This window comes from Danio rerio, chromosome 17 (genome assembly GCF_052040795.2).
Source record: "Danio rerio strain M-AB ecotype USA chromosome 17, GRCz13ab, whole genome shotgun sequence".
NCBI lineage: Eukaryota > Metazoa > Chordata > Actinopteri > Cypriniformes > Danionidae > Danio > Danio rerio.
In genome coordinates, this window is record NC_141037.1 from 17,428,555 (window position 1) to 17,444,217 (window position 15,663).

At 34.8% G+C, this 15,663-nt stretch overlaps 1 protein-coding gene across 9 annotated transcripts in view; it reads left to right on the top strand.

The window, feature by feature from the left end:
• The window catches only part of kif13ba (kinesin family member 13Ba), a 91,305-nt gene that overhangs the window by 30,580 nt on the left and 45,062 nt on the right, over positions 1-15,663 (top strand). For 4 of the 9 annotated variants that reach the window (XM_087290298.1, XM_087290301.1, XM_087290299.1 and 1 more), the window contains exons 3-8: positions 5,212-5,227; positions 5,354-5,414; positions 6,713-6,805; positions 6,954-7,134; positions 7,227-7,314; positions 10,888-11,022. In XM_087290298.1, the coding sequence (XP_087146424.1) occupies positions 5,212-5,227; positions 5,354-5,414; positions 6,713-6,805; positions 6,954-7,134; positions 7,227-7,314; positions 10,888-11,022 (574 nt within the window). The remainder of the gene's footprint in view (positions 1-5,211; positions 5,228-5,353; positions 5,415-6,712; positions 6,806-6,953; positions 7,135-7,226; positions 7,315-10,887; positions 11,023-15,663) is intronic. The other 5 variants (XM_087290306.1, XM_087290303.1, XM_087290305.1 and 2 more) reach the window with 2 other exon arrangements.

A 15,663-nucleotide genomic window follows, 5' to 3' on the forward strand; every position in this document is an offset into this window, starting at 1 on the left:
AATGCTGCTGAGGTGCAATTTAGACCGTTTATGTAACAAGTCTCTAACATTTGTTAGATTTGCTAGGAATGTTTATGAATTACTCCAATAGATATTCTACATACTAGTACTAAATACTATAAAGTTTTATCACCCAGTCAACGCATTTGGACTGCGTTTTTTTTTTTGTACTGTTTTCGAAAGTGAGTGATATATTCCACAATGTCAGCTCAAACACTTTATAAAAACAATGCCATAATTACTGAAGATGTGGCACACCCCTTGTGAGAACTGAGGGTCTGTCACTCAGAAACATTATTCTTAGTGTTACAGATGCCTCCACAACAGCTCTCTGAATATCTGCCATGTGTGTTTGTTCAGCCCGTTTGCTCGACCTCCTCCAGGAACTCGAGATGAAGCTCAGCCTGACACTTCCTTTAGGCGCCAACGTCTCCCCCAGTTCTCAGCGTGGTGTGATGAGGGGGGGGACGTCATCGTGCAACTTATTATACCACAAGTGTGGCATGGCCTGATTTTAAACGACAAGCTGAGCCCGGGGTCTTGGAACTGAATCTAAGCATATTTTTTTGCCCCAGCTTTCCATCTCTGGCTTGTTTATTTGTACGCATGGCATGGCCGTATACGCTTCAGTGATTTCCATAAGCTCTTGTGGATATGGATTTTTCTAGATTGGGATCATAAAAAGGGTCGCCATTGCTGAAGATGGTCATTAAGGCATGGTTTATGTTTTGCTAAATGTGCAAAGAGCATGAATAAATTGCCAATAATTGCACATCATAAAGGGTATCATTAGTTACGAGATTCATTAAGTCAGCTTGAAATAGATCCAATTTATACTTTAGCTTTTTTTTTGTTCTTATTGGGACTGATTCATCCGTGTTTTCAGTTGCAAAGAAGTTTTCTTTATTTTTAGAATCAATAACATAACTTTCCAGCTGACATCCCAAAGCCCTGTTATTTACAGTATTTAGCCTTTTGTGACATTTAAACGAATAGTGTTTCATTTATGTATTAATTATTATTATTACTATTATTATTATGTGCAATTTTGTTTTAATTGCTTATTCATTAGCATTACTGTGCGTTCACACCGAAGGCAGAGAGTGGTATAAAAAGTTTCCTCTGACGACAATGCTGTTTGCCTTTACTGCTCCACCAGCGAGAGCGTCAAAATTTGCTACATATATCTCGTATTTAAAGGAACCGTTGCAGCATATCGAAAAATCAGTTACATTCCCGCAGTTACATTGTTTACATTGTTTTAGCGTATCAAGTTGTTGCTTGTGATGTGGCTTTGCTTCACTTATCCAATATGTGTCCATATGTCTCACATTTTCTAAAGCAGCAATACTGTTTTTCACGGTCTTACGGTTACCATGAGATTCCTGCTTTTTTAAGGAAAAAAAAACATTAATGCACATCAGTAACTTTTGTTAATGTATGTCCCTGTAAGAAAACATTGTAAATAATTGAAAATCCAGCGACTGCAATAATCAAACCCTTGGGAACAACTGTGGTCTGAACCAAAGTTCACAGGACTGTGCTCTCTTGATTCTTCTCAAGCGGTGGACTACTACATTACATTACTCCGATTGCTTGCTGCCGAACCACATCATATCTCATTACTAGGCCCACATGGAATCTGGGCATGACTTTATTTCACTTATTCTATAGTTCACGTTAAACTTCTTTGGAACATTGTTTTTTATTTATCATCCTTATTTAAATGATTTAAATTAGTCTATAAAATATATATTTCTGTATTTCTCTGATAACGATCATGCTCTTGATCTTATTGTAAAAAAATTTTGTGTTACACTAGGAACTTATTTTTTTTGCACAAATACTAGGGGGTGAAATAGTTCAATAGAATTCTTTTGATCTTTTACTACTAAACCGTACTTGATGTATTATCTTCTTTTATTTTGCTTTTTAAATGGTCTCTGTCTTTTATATATATATATATATATATATATATATATATATATATATATATATATATATATATATATATATATAATTTTTTTTTTTTTTTTATAACCACGTGAAGTGTGTTATATTATTTCCCCCAATTCTGTTCATTGTTTGGTCTGCTTTCTGTGGTTTGGAACAGAGATTTGGATTAGTGTTTTTTTTTTCATTACCCAGAGAACAACACCAGAATTGAATTAATTGGGCTTGGAAAGGCACAGTCCTCTGCGTGTGATCAGGATCCTTCAATTCTCTCTCACAGTCAGTCAATACTGCTTATATAGGTCATTGTGTTCACAGAGTGCTGTTTAAAGCCATTGAGGTGCCCTCTACAGATAACACAGCGTTTAAGTCAGGCCTCCAAATGTGTGTTTACCCTGTAAACGGCAGGGCTTTCTCACCGAGAGACGGCCTGTTTGTGTTCAGGTCCACTGAGCAAAGTACAGCTGATGACATGGATTCACTCAGGATGTGTGATTGTGTGCAGAGCCTGCAGTTCCTAGTTCCCGTTTGAGTGCCTTTATAGTGATGGCATGCTATTTTGGTCAGCCGTGAGTCAGTGGATCCACAGAATTGGAACATTTGTTTTTACGTCCAGGGATAATTAAAGCTCATTCTAGGAAAAAAAAGTGCTGTTTATTATAGAAATAGTTCATCAATAATGAGAATTCTGCTATCATTTACTCACCCTCCTCTTGTTGCAAGCTTATTTGAGTTTCTTTCTTCTTTCTTTCTTGACTACTTGTTCAAGCCCACTGATTTCCATAGCTTTTTACTATTATGAAAGTCATTGAAAACTATCGACATTCTTTTACCGATATTCTCTAAAGGTGCCGTATATTAAAAATCAGGGTATACCAAGGCATAGTAGAATAATAAAAGATCAGTGAATGGAAATGGCAATACTGTGAGCCTCTGTTTCCTCGTTCTCATGTAAATTCCTTAAGTGTAATACCCTGGTGGACAACAGGCCAATCAGAAGACAAAACAAACTGTGACAAGACTCACGGGCCATGCCCTATGCATTTGCATGTATACCAAATTTGGGTGGTTCATTCGGACCTGATGAGCAGCCATGTCATCAAGCACTGAGATCATAAAAAAGCTTTGAGATCAAAAAAATTAATAAGCTTGCCTCATGCTGCACTTGATAAGCAACATTTTCTAGTGATACAACAATGATAATTTTCCTCCCCTAGTTATTTTTAAGTGTACATTTCACTTTCTATGTATGTATGACTTTTATTTTGAAAACGTGAGCACCAATTTTCTTACTGTGCGATACTGGGCAACGACAGCATGAGGCACGTTCAAACTGGCCTCAGGTCGCAAAATGCAAGATTTACAGATTATACATGTATTCATTTCCACTCTGAGAAGGTGGTTTAAGGTATCTTTAGTTACGTCTTTTGTTAATTTTTTGTGTTTATTGTGAAATTTGATGCGTATGTTTCAGCAAACATGTGTAGGCTGCTGAATCATGTCAAATAACTCAACTGTCATCTGTTTATGCAGGCATAATATTAATTCCTAACTGTGTTTTCTTTGACTATAGCTTCAAAATACAAAACTATACCTCTCTACTCTTTTTTTTATTAAGTTTGATTATAATTTAGCCTTCATCCACGACAGATCTGGTTAGCAAAATGGGTTAACATTACTCTGATTGGGTTTATATTTGTCCGTATTCAGCGTACATCATGCTGTGTGTGTGTCTTCTGTAATGCTGGGTTTACACTAGACACGGAAGAAGCATCAAGCGCGAGTAATTTACATATCAAGTCAATGCAAAGATGCGAATAGACATCCTGCGGTGCGATACGTGGGAATGAGGCGGCGCGAATTGCGTGAATGAAGCGGCACGAGTTGAGCGTTTTGCTCAATTGACGCACGTAACTTGTGTTTCGCGCAAATCACTTGAGTTCGAAAATCTGAACTTCTGCAGACATTTGCAATGCCTTAACCAATCAGGAGCTTGCTCTTGTAGGGGAATGATTATAACGTAGCGCCTTTTGTTGGTGTCCCGGGAGAAAATCCCCTTGCCAACACCAAGAGCAGTTCATCAAACTGGGCTCGGCTCAGTAGGAAGCACTGCTGAAAGCTTCCATTATCCAGGTTAAGTTACTGGAGGAGCTCATGAGCTCACAGAGCAGGGTGCACCTCTGAAAGGATCTAGTGCTAGATATTTTCTCAATAAAATCCATGTTAGCCATTTAGCAATGAAGTCACCGGGCAGACAGAAACCCTGCCTATCACACGAAACCGCATCTGTTGTAAAGTGAATTTGATGCACGAATGAAGAGAGTAAACTCAATGTTCACGCATTTATTTATGCATGAATAGCGTCATTTATCCGTGCTTGCTGCATCTGGTGTGAACACAGCTCATTAATATTAACGACATGAGCCATATATGGTCAATCATGGACCTTCTGATTCGACGGGTATTTTATGTAGTAATAAATGATCTTAGAAAACCGTTTCTGGAGATTTTTGGATTTTACTGAAGTTGTAGATATCAGAGAACAATTAAACTTATTAACAAATAAAGTATATGGCACCTTTAAAATGTTCATTTGTCTTCAGCAACTCATACAGGCAGCAATTCAACAGGGAAGTGAATGTGGTGTGAAGGCCAAGTATTTTGACCCATACTCTTTGAGTTTGACCCATCCATAGTGCACATAGTTAATTGTCAGCCAAATTTTATAATCGTGAACTATTAATTGTACTTTAGTTGTATTGTACTTCTGTTTATAGTAATATCAATTTAATGCTATCATTTTATTGTCCCATCGTTTTTTTATTTTACTATTGACATACAAGTGCATTGAACTGTCACTTTTTATACTGTCGTTCTGCAGTTCAATACATAGTACAATGTATGGTACATTTAAACATTGTATTGTGCATGTCTTATTTTTAATCTATTGCATGTTATATTGTTCTGTCTATACTACTGTTAACCTTCTATTACTTTCATTTGGTATACTGTTTTGTCAATTGTTGTACCTTTCATGCTATTCTATGTATATATTAAATTACATAGCAATAGTACTGACATGATATGTTGATAATATGTTTGTTTATTTTTAGTTTTGATATATGTTATGCTTTATCAATGCCACATTGTATGTACTATCTTCTGAAATGCATCCAAAAAAGTTTTTAAACAAGCTCTATTTTCTGTCTTTTTTATTCTATGTGCACTCTCTCTCTCTCTCTGGATCTCATCTTGCAGCAGGGGTCAGCCAAAGGTATGCTTTCTTTTCTTTCTGATATGAACATGCTTGCTTCATAAAAAAAAGAGAGTTTGACATGAATAGGACTAACATAAACACAAAGTAACCTTATTTATCTCACATTCTCTCTCCTTTCTCCAGACCTTCGCCTATGACTACTGTTTTTGGTCGATGGATGAGTCAGAGACAGAGAAGTTTGCAGGTCAGTTTCTGGAAGCGCTACTTTATGCAGCCAGATTGTTTATGTCCTGGTTCAGTACCAAGTATTTCATCTGTATCTTCTTGTTTTGATTTGTTAGTTCATTCCCTGGTGCTGGTGGTGCTAGTAAAGATAAGGTTATGTTTACACATCAAGTTTGCCTGTACTGTGTGTCACCTTAAGGTTGACGGTAAAATTAGAGTCAAAGTCATAGTGCTCGTTCTGCAGGACGAATTTAATTTAAATTAATTTTTAGACAAATAATGCAATTTTTTTAGGGACATTATTTTCACGAAAAAAAAATCTTTCAAGTTTCAGTAGTGCATTCATAGATTTTATTTTTGAGGATTTTTTTTCCTTTTTGAAAAAGAGTTTTCATTGGTCAGGATAACTAGGATAAAGGATTTTAAATAGCAAGTAAAGGCACATCAGGGAAATTTGTGTTTATAAGTGGTCTATGTATAGGAAATAATTGTAGAAAAATAAAATGTTTTTTATATTATTGAAGAAGTGTGTAACACCTTAAAATAATGGTGCTTAAGTTGATGTTAAAAGTATTTACTAACATAAACAAATCATTAGCTGTACGTTGATCATGGTTTTTGTTTAACTTTGTTACGTTAGATAATATTGTTTATGTTGTATAAGGTTAGTTCGTGTTAACTCACTGCGCATTAACTAATTTTCACTAGCACAATTTTAGATTTTAATAATGCATCAGTTAATGTTGAACTTTGGTTAATAAATGTTAGTAAATACATTAACATGAACTAATGGACCATTATTCCAAAGTGTTACCGAAGTTTGAGATGCTACATAAGGTGGAAGTAATGCGTGTTTAGAAGTGTTATAACGCATGAATGTATTCTTTTTATTTAAATTTGATTTATGTTTATGGGTTTTTGTTTATGTTGTGTTATTTTATTTATGTTTTTTTTTTTTGTGTGAACCCCAGGAAGACTAGCAGTGCCTTTGGTCATAGCTAATAGGGATCTAAATAAATACAAATTATTCAAATTATTTTGAAAAGCATTATTATTATTATTATTATTATTATTATTATTATTATTATTATTTTAGCTTTTTATTAACAAAGCCTTGGATGGTTCTACTGTTTTCCCCAGTTTCTCTCCTTTACATAATGAATGTGAAGACACGGTCAAGCTTACTTTTAGTGCCATAACCTTAGTTTAGATTAATTGTCACTTTAGATTGACACATTGAAATGCTCCTCACAGGTTTTCTGTCAGATTTACCCCTCAAGACTAAAATCCTAATTGTCATTCAATCATATTTTCCAGGTCAAGATGTAGTGTTTCAGTGCCTTGGGGAGAGTCTTTTGCACAATGCCTTTCAGGGTTACAACGCCTGTATTTTTGCATATGGGCAGACTGGTGAGTAATGCTTTGTACACGTGACCTTTCAGTGTTTTTTCTTTTTAGCCAATCATATTTTTAACACGCTAGAATCCTAACCATGCCTAATTATTTTTAGAAATAATTATTTATATTAAGCAACACAAGAACGTGTATTTTCCTCCAGGATCGGGAAAGTCGTACACCATGATGGGTTCGGTTGACCAGCCCGGCTTGATCCCCAGACTGTGTAGTTCCCTGTTTGAAAGGACTGTACTACACCAGCGAGAGGAAGAAAGCTTCACAGTGGAAGTCTCTTATATGGAAATCTACAATGAGAAAGTCCGGGACCTGCTTGACCCCAAAGGGTGAAGCCTATTGTGTCATACGTTTAATCTCGGAGCCGTACCCTGCTGTAGACGTCCGTCTTACACAATATCTGTTTGCTTTTTTCCCACAGGAGTCGACAGGCCTTGAGAGTGAGAGAACATAAAGTTTTGGGGCCTTATGTGGATGGTCTGTCCAGGCTTGCGGTAGAAAGTTACAAGGTAACATAATAGGAGGAAAATAGCTTTAATGGTGGAATGACATGCACACACTTCGCATAATCACTGACCTCTTACCTCTTTTACAATATATTCAGTCATTCAGTTGGTCATGTGGCTTATTTATCCTCTCATTGGGCCTGTAGTTGATGCTAAGTAAATCCTACTTGAGGAATGTTAGTAGTCCGCTCACAAGACGGCATGTCACTGTTGAAGTTTTAGGTATTAGGGGACTGTAAATCATTATAGATCAGGGGACGGGAACCATTATTTAGCAAAGAGCCATTTCTGATAGTTTTTTTGTTTTTTTTGGCAATACATTTTTTTATGTGTGTGCGTGTTTATATATATTTTAATCTGTATATCTTCAACTGTAACTTTTACAGTTGAAGTCAGAATTATTAGCCCCCCTAGATTATTAGCCCCCTGTTTGTTTGTTTGTTTATTTTTTTCCAATTTCTGTTTAACGGAGAGAAGAATTTTTCAACACATTTCTAAACATAAAAGTTTTAATAACTCATTTCTAATAACTGATTTATTTCATCTTTGCCATGATGACAGTAAATAATATTTGACTAGATATTTTTCAACACAGTTCTATAGAGCTTAAAGTGACATTTAAAGGTGTAACTAGGTTAATTAGGTTCACTAGGCAGGATAGGGCAGTAAGGCAAGGTTATATAAAAATATAGCTTAAAGGGGCTAATAATTATGACCTTAAAATCGAACATTAAAATTAAAAACTGCTTTTATTCTAGCCGAAATAAAAAAATAAGACTTTCTCCGGAAGAAAAAATATTATTAGACATACCATGAAAATTTCCTTGCTCCGTTAAACATCATTTGGGAGACATCTAAAAAAGAAAAAAAAAAATTAAAGGGGGGGCTAATTCTTCTGACTTTAACTGTATATACTTATACACTATTAACTATAAATAATACTGGTTTAAACAAAACAAAAACAAACAAATATGAAGCATCACATGTTGAGCAAGTCTATGAATGAAAAGCAGCAGTCCTTTTTTCTAAAAAGAAGCACAATTTAATATGAAGAAACATTTTACTTGTTAAAAAACACTGTTACTTCAAATAATTCAAAATAAAGTATTGTTGTAAAAAAATAAATGAATGAAAAGTGATTCCAGTCCAGGAGACTTCAAAACAAGCAGAATAATTTATTGAGACTTGTTGGTTAGTCTGCAGTCATACAGCGTTTTTAAGAAGTCCATGAGTCTGTAAGAACTTATAGGAGTCACTTAAAAGGTCTACAGTCTGCAAGTTCTATCACAAGTGAGATTTGAGACAAAGCTGTGCGGTCTATAATGTGCTCTTAGGAGGAGGGGAGTGGCTATGTGGAGATGGGTAAACAAAGTATGCAAATGAAGTAGGTAGGTAGGTGAATAAAATTGCCAAGCCACTGACCACACAAGTTTATCAACAAAGGGGTTTATTTGGCCTGAAAGTGTCACCTGAAGACATAGGCAGAGTCGTAATAACCCTGCCTATAGTATTTTGCATCACTCTGGCTCAGCCAGTAGTCAGGAAGGTTTAATGTCCCTCATGGCTGGGTTGTTACGGTTTCACATGAAATTATAGAATTAAAAACTAAAGACTATACATTCTTCAGTTATATGAATTTTGAAAATGCACATAAAACCATAAGCGCATAAATATAAACATTTTATTTGATTAAAAAAGATGTGCATAAACTAAGATGGAAACACTTTTACCAAACAAATTCCAGTATGTGCATTACAAAAGGTCATGTGATGTTGTTGTAAGAGATAATGTGATAACAAAATTGTGTGAATAGACAAACCAGCGGGTTGAGCACATTGTAAAACAATGTTGTTTTGGTCATTCTAAAATGCCTTAACTTGTTTAATATTAGAGTTATTAAGGTCATTATTAATGACCTCCAGAATCAAGAGCGTCTGTGCTCCGCGTCTCACCCTTTTATAACGCCACTACATGTTCATTGCGTGTCAGGATTGCCTTCCAAGGCACAAGTCATCTATAAAATGAAGAAAAGATTCACACAGCTTCTCCTACCGCAGCAAATTTTGTTTTTAACCTTTGTTAATATTTGGCGCCAGTTAATCGGGAAGTGGCAATTTTTGTTCTCTTTGACTCTTTGGATTTAAATGCTGCTTTATTCGCTCGACTTTTATTCAATATTCTTGTTTTGTGCATAAAGTTAATTTGCATTTTTGGATGGAAACATAGCTATTGTGACTAGTTTTAAAGAACAAAAATCCTATTTTAGTATTATTTATAAAATAAAGGGCAAACAACGTATGTTTCTGTGGTAATCCTGTGCATATGAATGCCGGTTATTTGCTGTTTTATTGGAGTTGCGATTCAAGTTAATCTACAGCGCCACACACATGCATTGGTTGAGAAATCTTTTTATTGTAAGTTTTGAGTTTTTATTCATCTTGCTGTAATTAATAATACAATTCAATATTTTAAAATATTATTGAAGGGAGACAGCTGGAGAGCCACATATTTTTGGTCAAAGAGCCACATGTGGCTCACGAGCCATATGTTCCCTACCACTGTTTAAATTCTGCCCAGATTCTGCAAAAAGCAGAATGGGGAAATATGGAAATTGTTTTTTGCCTTATGTATAATAGGTATTATATTTAAGCATTAAAATACCAATATATATTGGATTTAAGTTATAAAATATTTTGGGTTAATCTGTTCATCTAAAATTAAATCCTTTTTATGGAACTCCAAAGTGGTGTAATTTTTATTACCATTAATAGTTTTGATTAGTTTAAATAATTAATTAATGTTTTGGTAATTTTATTTTTTCTATTATACTTTTATCGTAGCGATTGTTTTTTTTTTTTTTTTCTTTTAAATAACAGGTAAATTTTTGTAATTATATATAATACAGAAACATTTACATCTATCTGAAATAAGTTTAAAAGGTAAAACATTTTGTTTTATTTTAGCTGGAAAAAATAAAAATAAATCTTTTTATGCTTTTAAAGGTCTCTCGAAGTGCTTTGAAATGTGCATTTTTTTATTCAACGTTTGACGTAATCTTAATTGAAACATGAAGATGGGTGGATACTAGAGAAGATTTGATTGGTCATGATGTGATGAGAAACTAAAGTATGAGGTGACGTGAATAAAACTGTTAATCCATTTATGCAGAAGTGACAAACTTAAGGCTTTACATGTTTATATCAGTATTATTTCTTCTAAACGGGAATTTTGTCACTGTTTTGGTGCTTACTAACTGATAGATAGCCTAAAACCTAACAATACTAACTTCTAAAAAACTTTATCTTAGTTTTATGAGACATTTAAATTGTATTTTTAATTATCCATAATAACACTATTCTACATTCAAAAGATGCACAATAAGTCCTGTTTCAGTTCAAAATCTAAAAGCTGTTTCTTTGCAGTAACCATAATTCATTTATTTTCCCTGCCTCATTTTTAGAGAACTTTTTGTTTTCTTTTTTATTTACAAAATATAAATGTGCATACGTGTTCTGTTGTTCTGACCTTTTAAAGCATATTTGAGATTCTAATCATATCCCTTTCTCCAACCCACAGGACATCGAGTCCTTGATGTCTGAGGGGAATAAATCCCGCACTGTGGCGGCCACCAATATGAATGAGGAGAGCAGTCGTTCACATGCGGTTTTCAATATCATCCTCACACACACTCTGAAGGACCTGCAGTCAGGGGTAAGGACACACTTACACACACTGTTCTGAAGCCCTCAGCTGATTTTCATAGATTAAGATTTAGATGCGAGATAGGACTAGTGTAAAATCACTTAAATGGGTCAGACACTACACATTTGAAGCATGACGTCTTTTCAAAGTTCACTTTTAATGTTACTTAAAGTTCTGTCACCATAAAAAAGTCATGGCCATTTTTCCATTTCGATTTTACTACTTTACATTCTCTATGTAAATCATCTCCTTTATAAATGGCAAGTCTTTGCACGGTCGAGGCTAGGTCAAATTTCTAAATCTTGAACAAATAACATGCAAACTTCGCTGGTTATATGTTAATATGCTTATAATTTGGCTACCGTGAACGCTGATTTACTTTTTCATACTAATTTTAGCTATTATAAAAAGTCTTGGAGGACTGTACATGATAGAATATTTGGAAAACTGTGTTTTCCCTGATGCATTATGCTTTAAAGGGATAGTCCACTCAAAATGAAAATAAACTAACAATTTAAACCCTTTTGTGGTTTAAAACCTTCAAGTTTCTTTTTTCTATTGAACACAAAAGAAGATATTTTGAAGAACGCTGAAAATCTGTAACAAATGACTTCCATACAGTGCATCCATGGGATCTTCATTCTTTCTTTTTGGCTTAGTCCCTTTATTAATCAGGGGTCGCCACAGCGGATTGAACCGCCAACTTATCCAGCCTTTGTTTTGCGTAGCGGATGCCCTTCCAGCCACAACCCAACACTGGGAAACAGCCATGCAGGCTTACATTGACACACATATAATACTGCCAATTTAGCTTATTCAGTTCACCATGTCTTTGGGCTGTGGGGGAAACCAGAGCACCCGGAGGAAACCCACGCGAACACGGGTAGAACATGCAAACTCCACACAGAAATGCCAACTGACTTAACCGGAACTCGAACCAGCGACCTTCTTGCTGTGAGGAAACAGCGCTACCCACCGCGCCACTGTGCTGCCCTCTTCTGCTGCGTCTTGCCCTCTTCTGCCCAGGATCTTAAAAAGTCTTACATTAAAAAAAAGTAAGCCATTAAAGTCTTAAATAAGTAACTTGAATATAGTCTTGCAGTTCTAGAAACATGTTCAATTCTTCTATTTCCAACACCCTACGATTTACCAACAATCCATTTAAAAAAAAAATCGTTCTTTTTTTTATTCTGACTCTTTAAAAACAGTCTTTATCTCTATTTACCAATATGCTTTTATCATATTCCTTACAATAATATTATTTGTTTAAAAGTTCTTCATATATGTATAAACAATATATGGTCACGACACTGACCTGGACAGACTGTATAGATCACAGTTGTCAAATTCAGTTCCTAGAGGGCCGCAGCTCTTCACAGTTTATTTTCAATCCTAATTAAACAAACCTGATTAAACTAATAGAGTCCTTCAGATGTGTTTGAAACCTACAGATTAATATGTTGAAGGCTTGGAACTAAAATGTGCAGAGCTGCGGCTGTCCAGGAACTGGATTTGACACCTGTGGTTAAAATTAATATAGTTTTTTATTATAATTTTTCATGCGTAATGGCCTTAAAAAGGTCTTTAAAAGTCTTAAATTAAACTTGGTGACACCTGCAAAAACCCTGTCTATAGTAGGAAAAAAACGGCTACAATGGAAGCCAACGATTACAGTTTTTCAACATTCTTCAAAAGTTTTCCCTGATGCATTATGCTTTAAAGGGATAGTTCACTCAAAAATGAAAATAAACTAAAAATTTACTCACTCTTGTGTGCTTTAAAACTTTCAAGTTTCTTTCTTCTGTTGAACACAACAGAATGGAAGCCAACGGTTACAGTTTTTCAACTTTCTTCAAAATATCTTCCTATTTGAAAAAGATTAAGAAACTAAAACAGGAACATTAAAGGGTCTGAATGTTCAGTTTTGGGTTAACTACCCCTTTAAATGTTTAACGTTTAATTTGGGGATAGTCTTGCTTCTGTTTGCTGATAAAACTCAACTCTTGTAATGTCCTCAGGAAATAAAGCCAAGCACTGCAGGATTTAAAGGTCGAGAGATGAGTCATTGTGTCCAGCCCTGATGATCTCATAGATGCACGTGTCTGAGTGCTTTTTATCAGCTGATGCGGACCTGTGCTGGCATAATACAGCGATTAGTCTCAAATGTTCCTCTTAGCATTTTACACCACCCTTGCTTTTGATCTTTACACTTAGCATTATTATAGGTTACTGCATAATTGGTTTCATGCATGCAACTACCTAGATCTTAGCAGCTGAAAATGTCAAAGAATGTTTGGAAATAGTCAATTAAATAAAATGTGCAATTAAGTGCAGAAACCCTCCCTTATCTGCTTTATCGTGAGCTCATGCAAAAGGCAGGAAAATTGATGAATAAATGATAGAGTGTCCGGGTTTAGATGTCAGCTGATCTCCTCCGGCGCTGGCCTGGTGTCACTGTGCTTTTCTTTTGTGCCGTATGTCACGATCACCTGACTCTACTCGTGTCCAGTCCCTTATCTATTATTCATCAGGGTCTGGATTGTGCTGGTCGCTCAACAGGTTCAAGACTTGCAGCAGAGATCTTAACTTAGCATGTTAGCACTATGTAAGTAAGTCAAATGAATTTATGTAGCATCTTTCATAGACAAGAAGTCACAAAGTGTTTTGCAGTAAAATAAAACATACAGTTGAATTCAGAATTATTAGATTATTAGCCTACCTGCTATTTTTCCAAATTTCTGTGCAAGAGAAAGATTTTTCAACACATTTCTAAACATAATAGTTTAATTAGCTAATTTCTAATAACAGATTTCTTTTATCTTTGCCATGATTATAGTACATGATATTTTACTTGATATTTTTCAAAATACTAGTATTCAGCTTGGAGTGCAATTTAAAAGCTTAATAAGGTTAATCAGGCAAGTCATTTGCTACATCTCCATCCACCTATTTTCATGTGTATTTTGGATATGTGCATAAAACATTGATGGAAAACCAAGATGCACATCAATTTTGAAAATGCACATGAAAAACGTATGTGCACAACTGAGTAGGATTAACTTTTTATTCGATAAGATGTGCATAAACTATGATGGAAACACTTTTACTGAGCAAATTCCAGTATGTGCATTAAAAAAGGTCATGTGATTTTGTTATAAGAGATCATGTGATGATAAAAGTGTGTGTGAATGGATAAACCAGCAAGCTGAGCAAACTGAAATGACATCTGAAATGTTTTGGTCATTCTAAAATGCCCTAATGTTATTTTATTATTAATTACCTCCAGAACTGTCAAGAGTGTCTGTGTTCCGTGTCTCACGCCTTCAAACGTAACCACGGGTTCATTGCATTTCCTCATTTGTCTTCTGAGCAATAGTATCTGGATGCAGCCTCTATGATGCAAGCTGAGATTGCATCACTTAGCGATGCAATGTCAGACACAATGCACTCAATGGAGCTAGTGACGTCACTGTGACGGGTAGGGTTAGGGGTGGGTTTAAGTGAGCACATTAAAAAGCATTGGATGCAGCTCAGATTGCACTGCATCAAGTCTGCAGCCAGACCGCTCTCCTTCTGAGGCGCAAGTCATTTATTAAATAAAAAAAGATTCATGCAGCTTCTCCTACCTTAATAAATTGAAATTTTTACTGTTGATATTTGGCGGCAGTCAATCAGGAGTTGAGGACTTTGTTAGTATTGACTCGTTGGATGTAAACTGCTTTATTAGCATGTCTTTTATGCAATATTCCAGTTTTGCCCATAAATTCAGTTCGCATCACTGTATGGAACCATAGCTAGTGTATAAAAGTGGTTTGTTCTGTAGAAAATCTAACATATATATCGAAATATTACTAAAGTGGGCTTATAATTTTGACCATAAAATGTTTATTTTTATTTAAATAAATAAGACTATCTCTAGTAGAAAAAATATTATAGTAAATACTTACTTAATTCAGTAATTTTAACAAATGTAGGCCTAATCAGGTTTAAATCCAAGTAAAAGTACAATAAAAGTTTACTTTGCCCATTGTATAGTTAATCAAAAGATGTCTCTAAATGTTAAAGAGTTCTCAATGCTAGAAGGAGAGAGCTCCAGAGACTGTAGACTGCAGTTCAGTTGTCTTGGTTCTTTTGGTCAATACAAACAAAGAAAATTTGACGTTTAGTCCTGGTTCAATTAGCGTTTGTTAGAGTTTTTTTATTTTTTATTTTTTATTTAAAGGGACGGTTTAAATCAAAATTTACAGTTGTCATAATTTACTCAATCGTCACTTGTTCCAAACCTGTTTGACTTCCTTTCTTTTGTTGAACTCAAAAAGATAATATTTTGAAGAAAGCTGTAAAAAAACACAGTTGTTTTTTAAAATGTATATATTTTTAAATGTTCAACAGAATAAAGAAGCTCATAAAGATTTGGGATCAATTTAGGGAGAAGTAAATAGTGACGATTTTTATTTTTGGGTGAACTATCTCTTTAAAGATGAAAACAACAACAACAAAAAGGCGTCTATGAATGTACTTGTTTTGTATATGTACATTTGTTGTTATTTTTATCATTTGAGAACTCATGAACAGCTTATACAATATCAAAGAGTCAAAACAGCTTCAGGAATTATAAAAGCACATAGACATTGATCTGCTGCAGCAAAA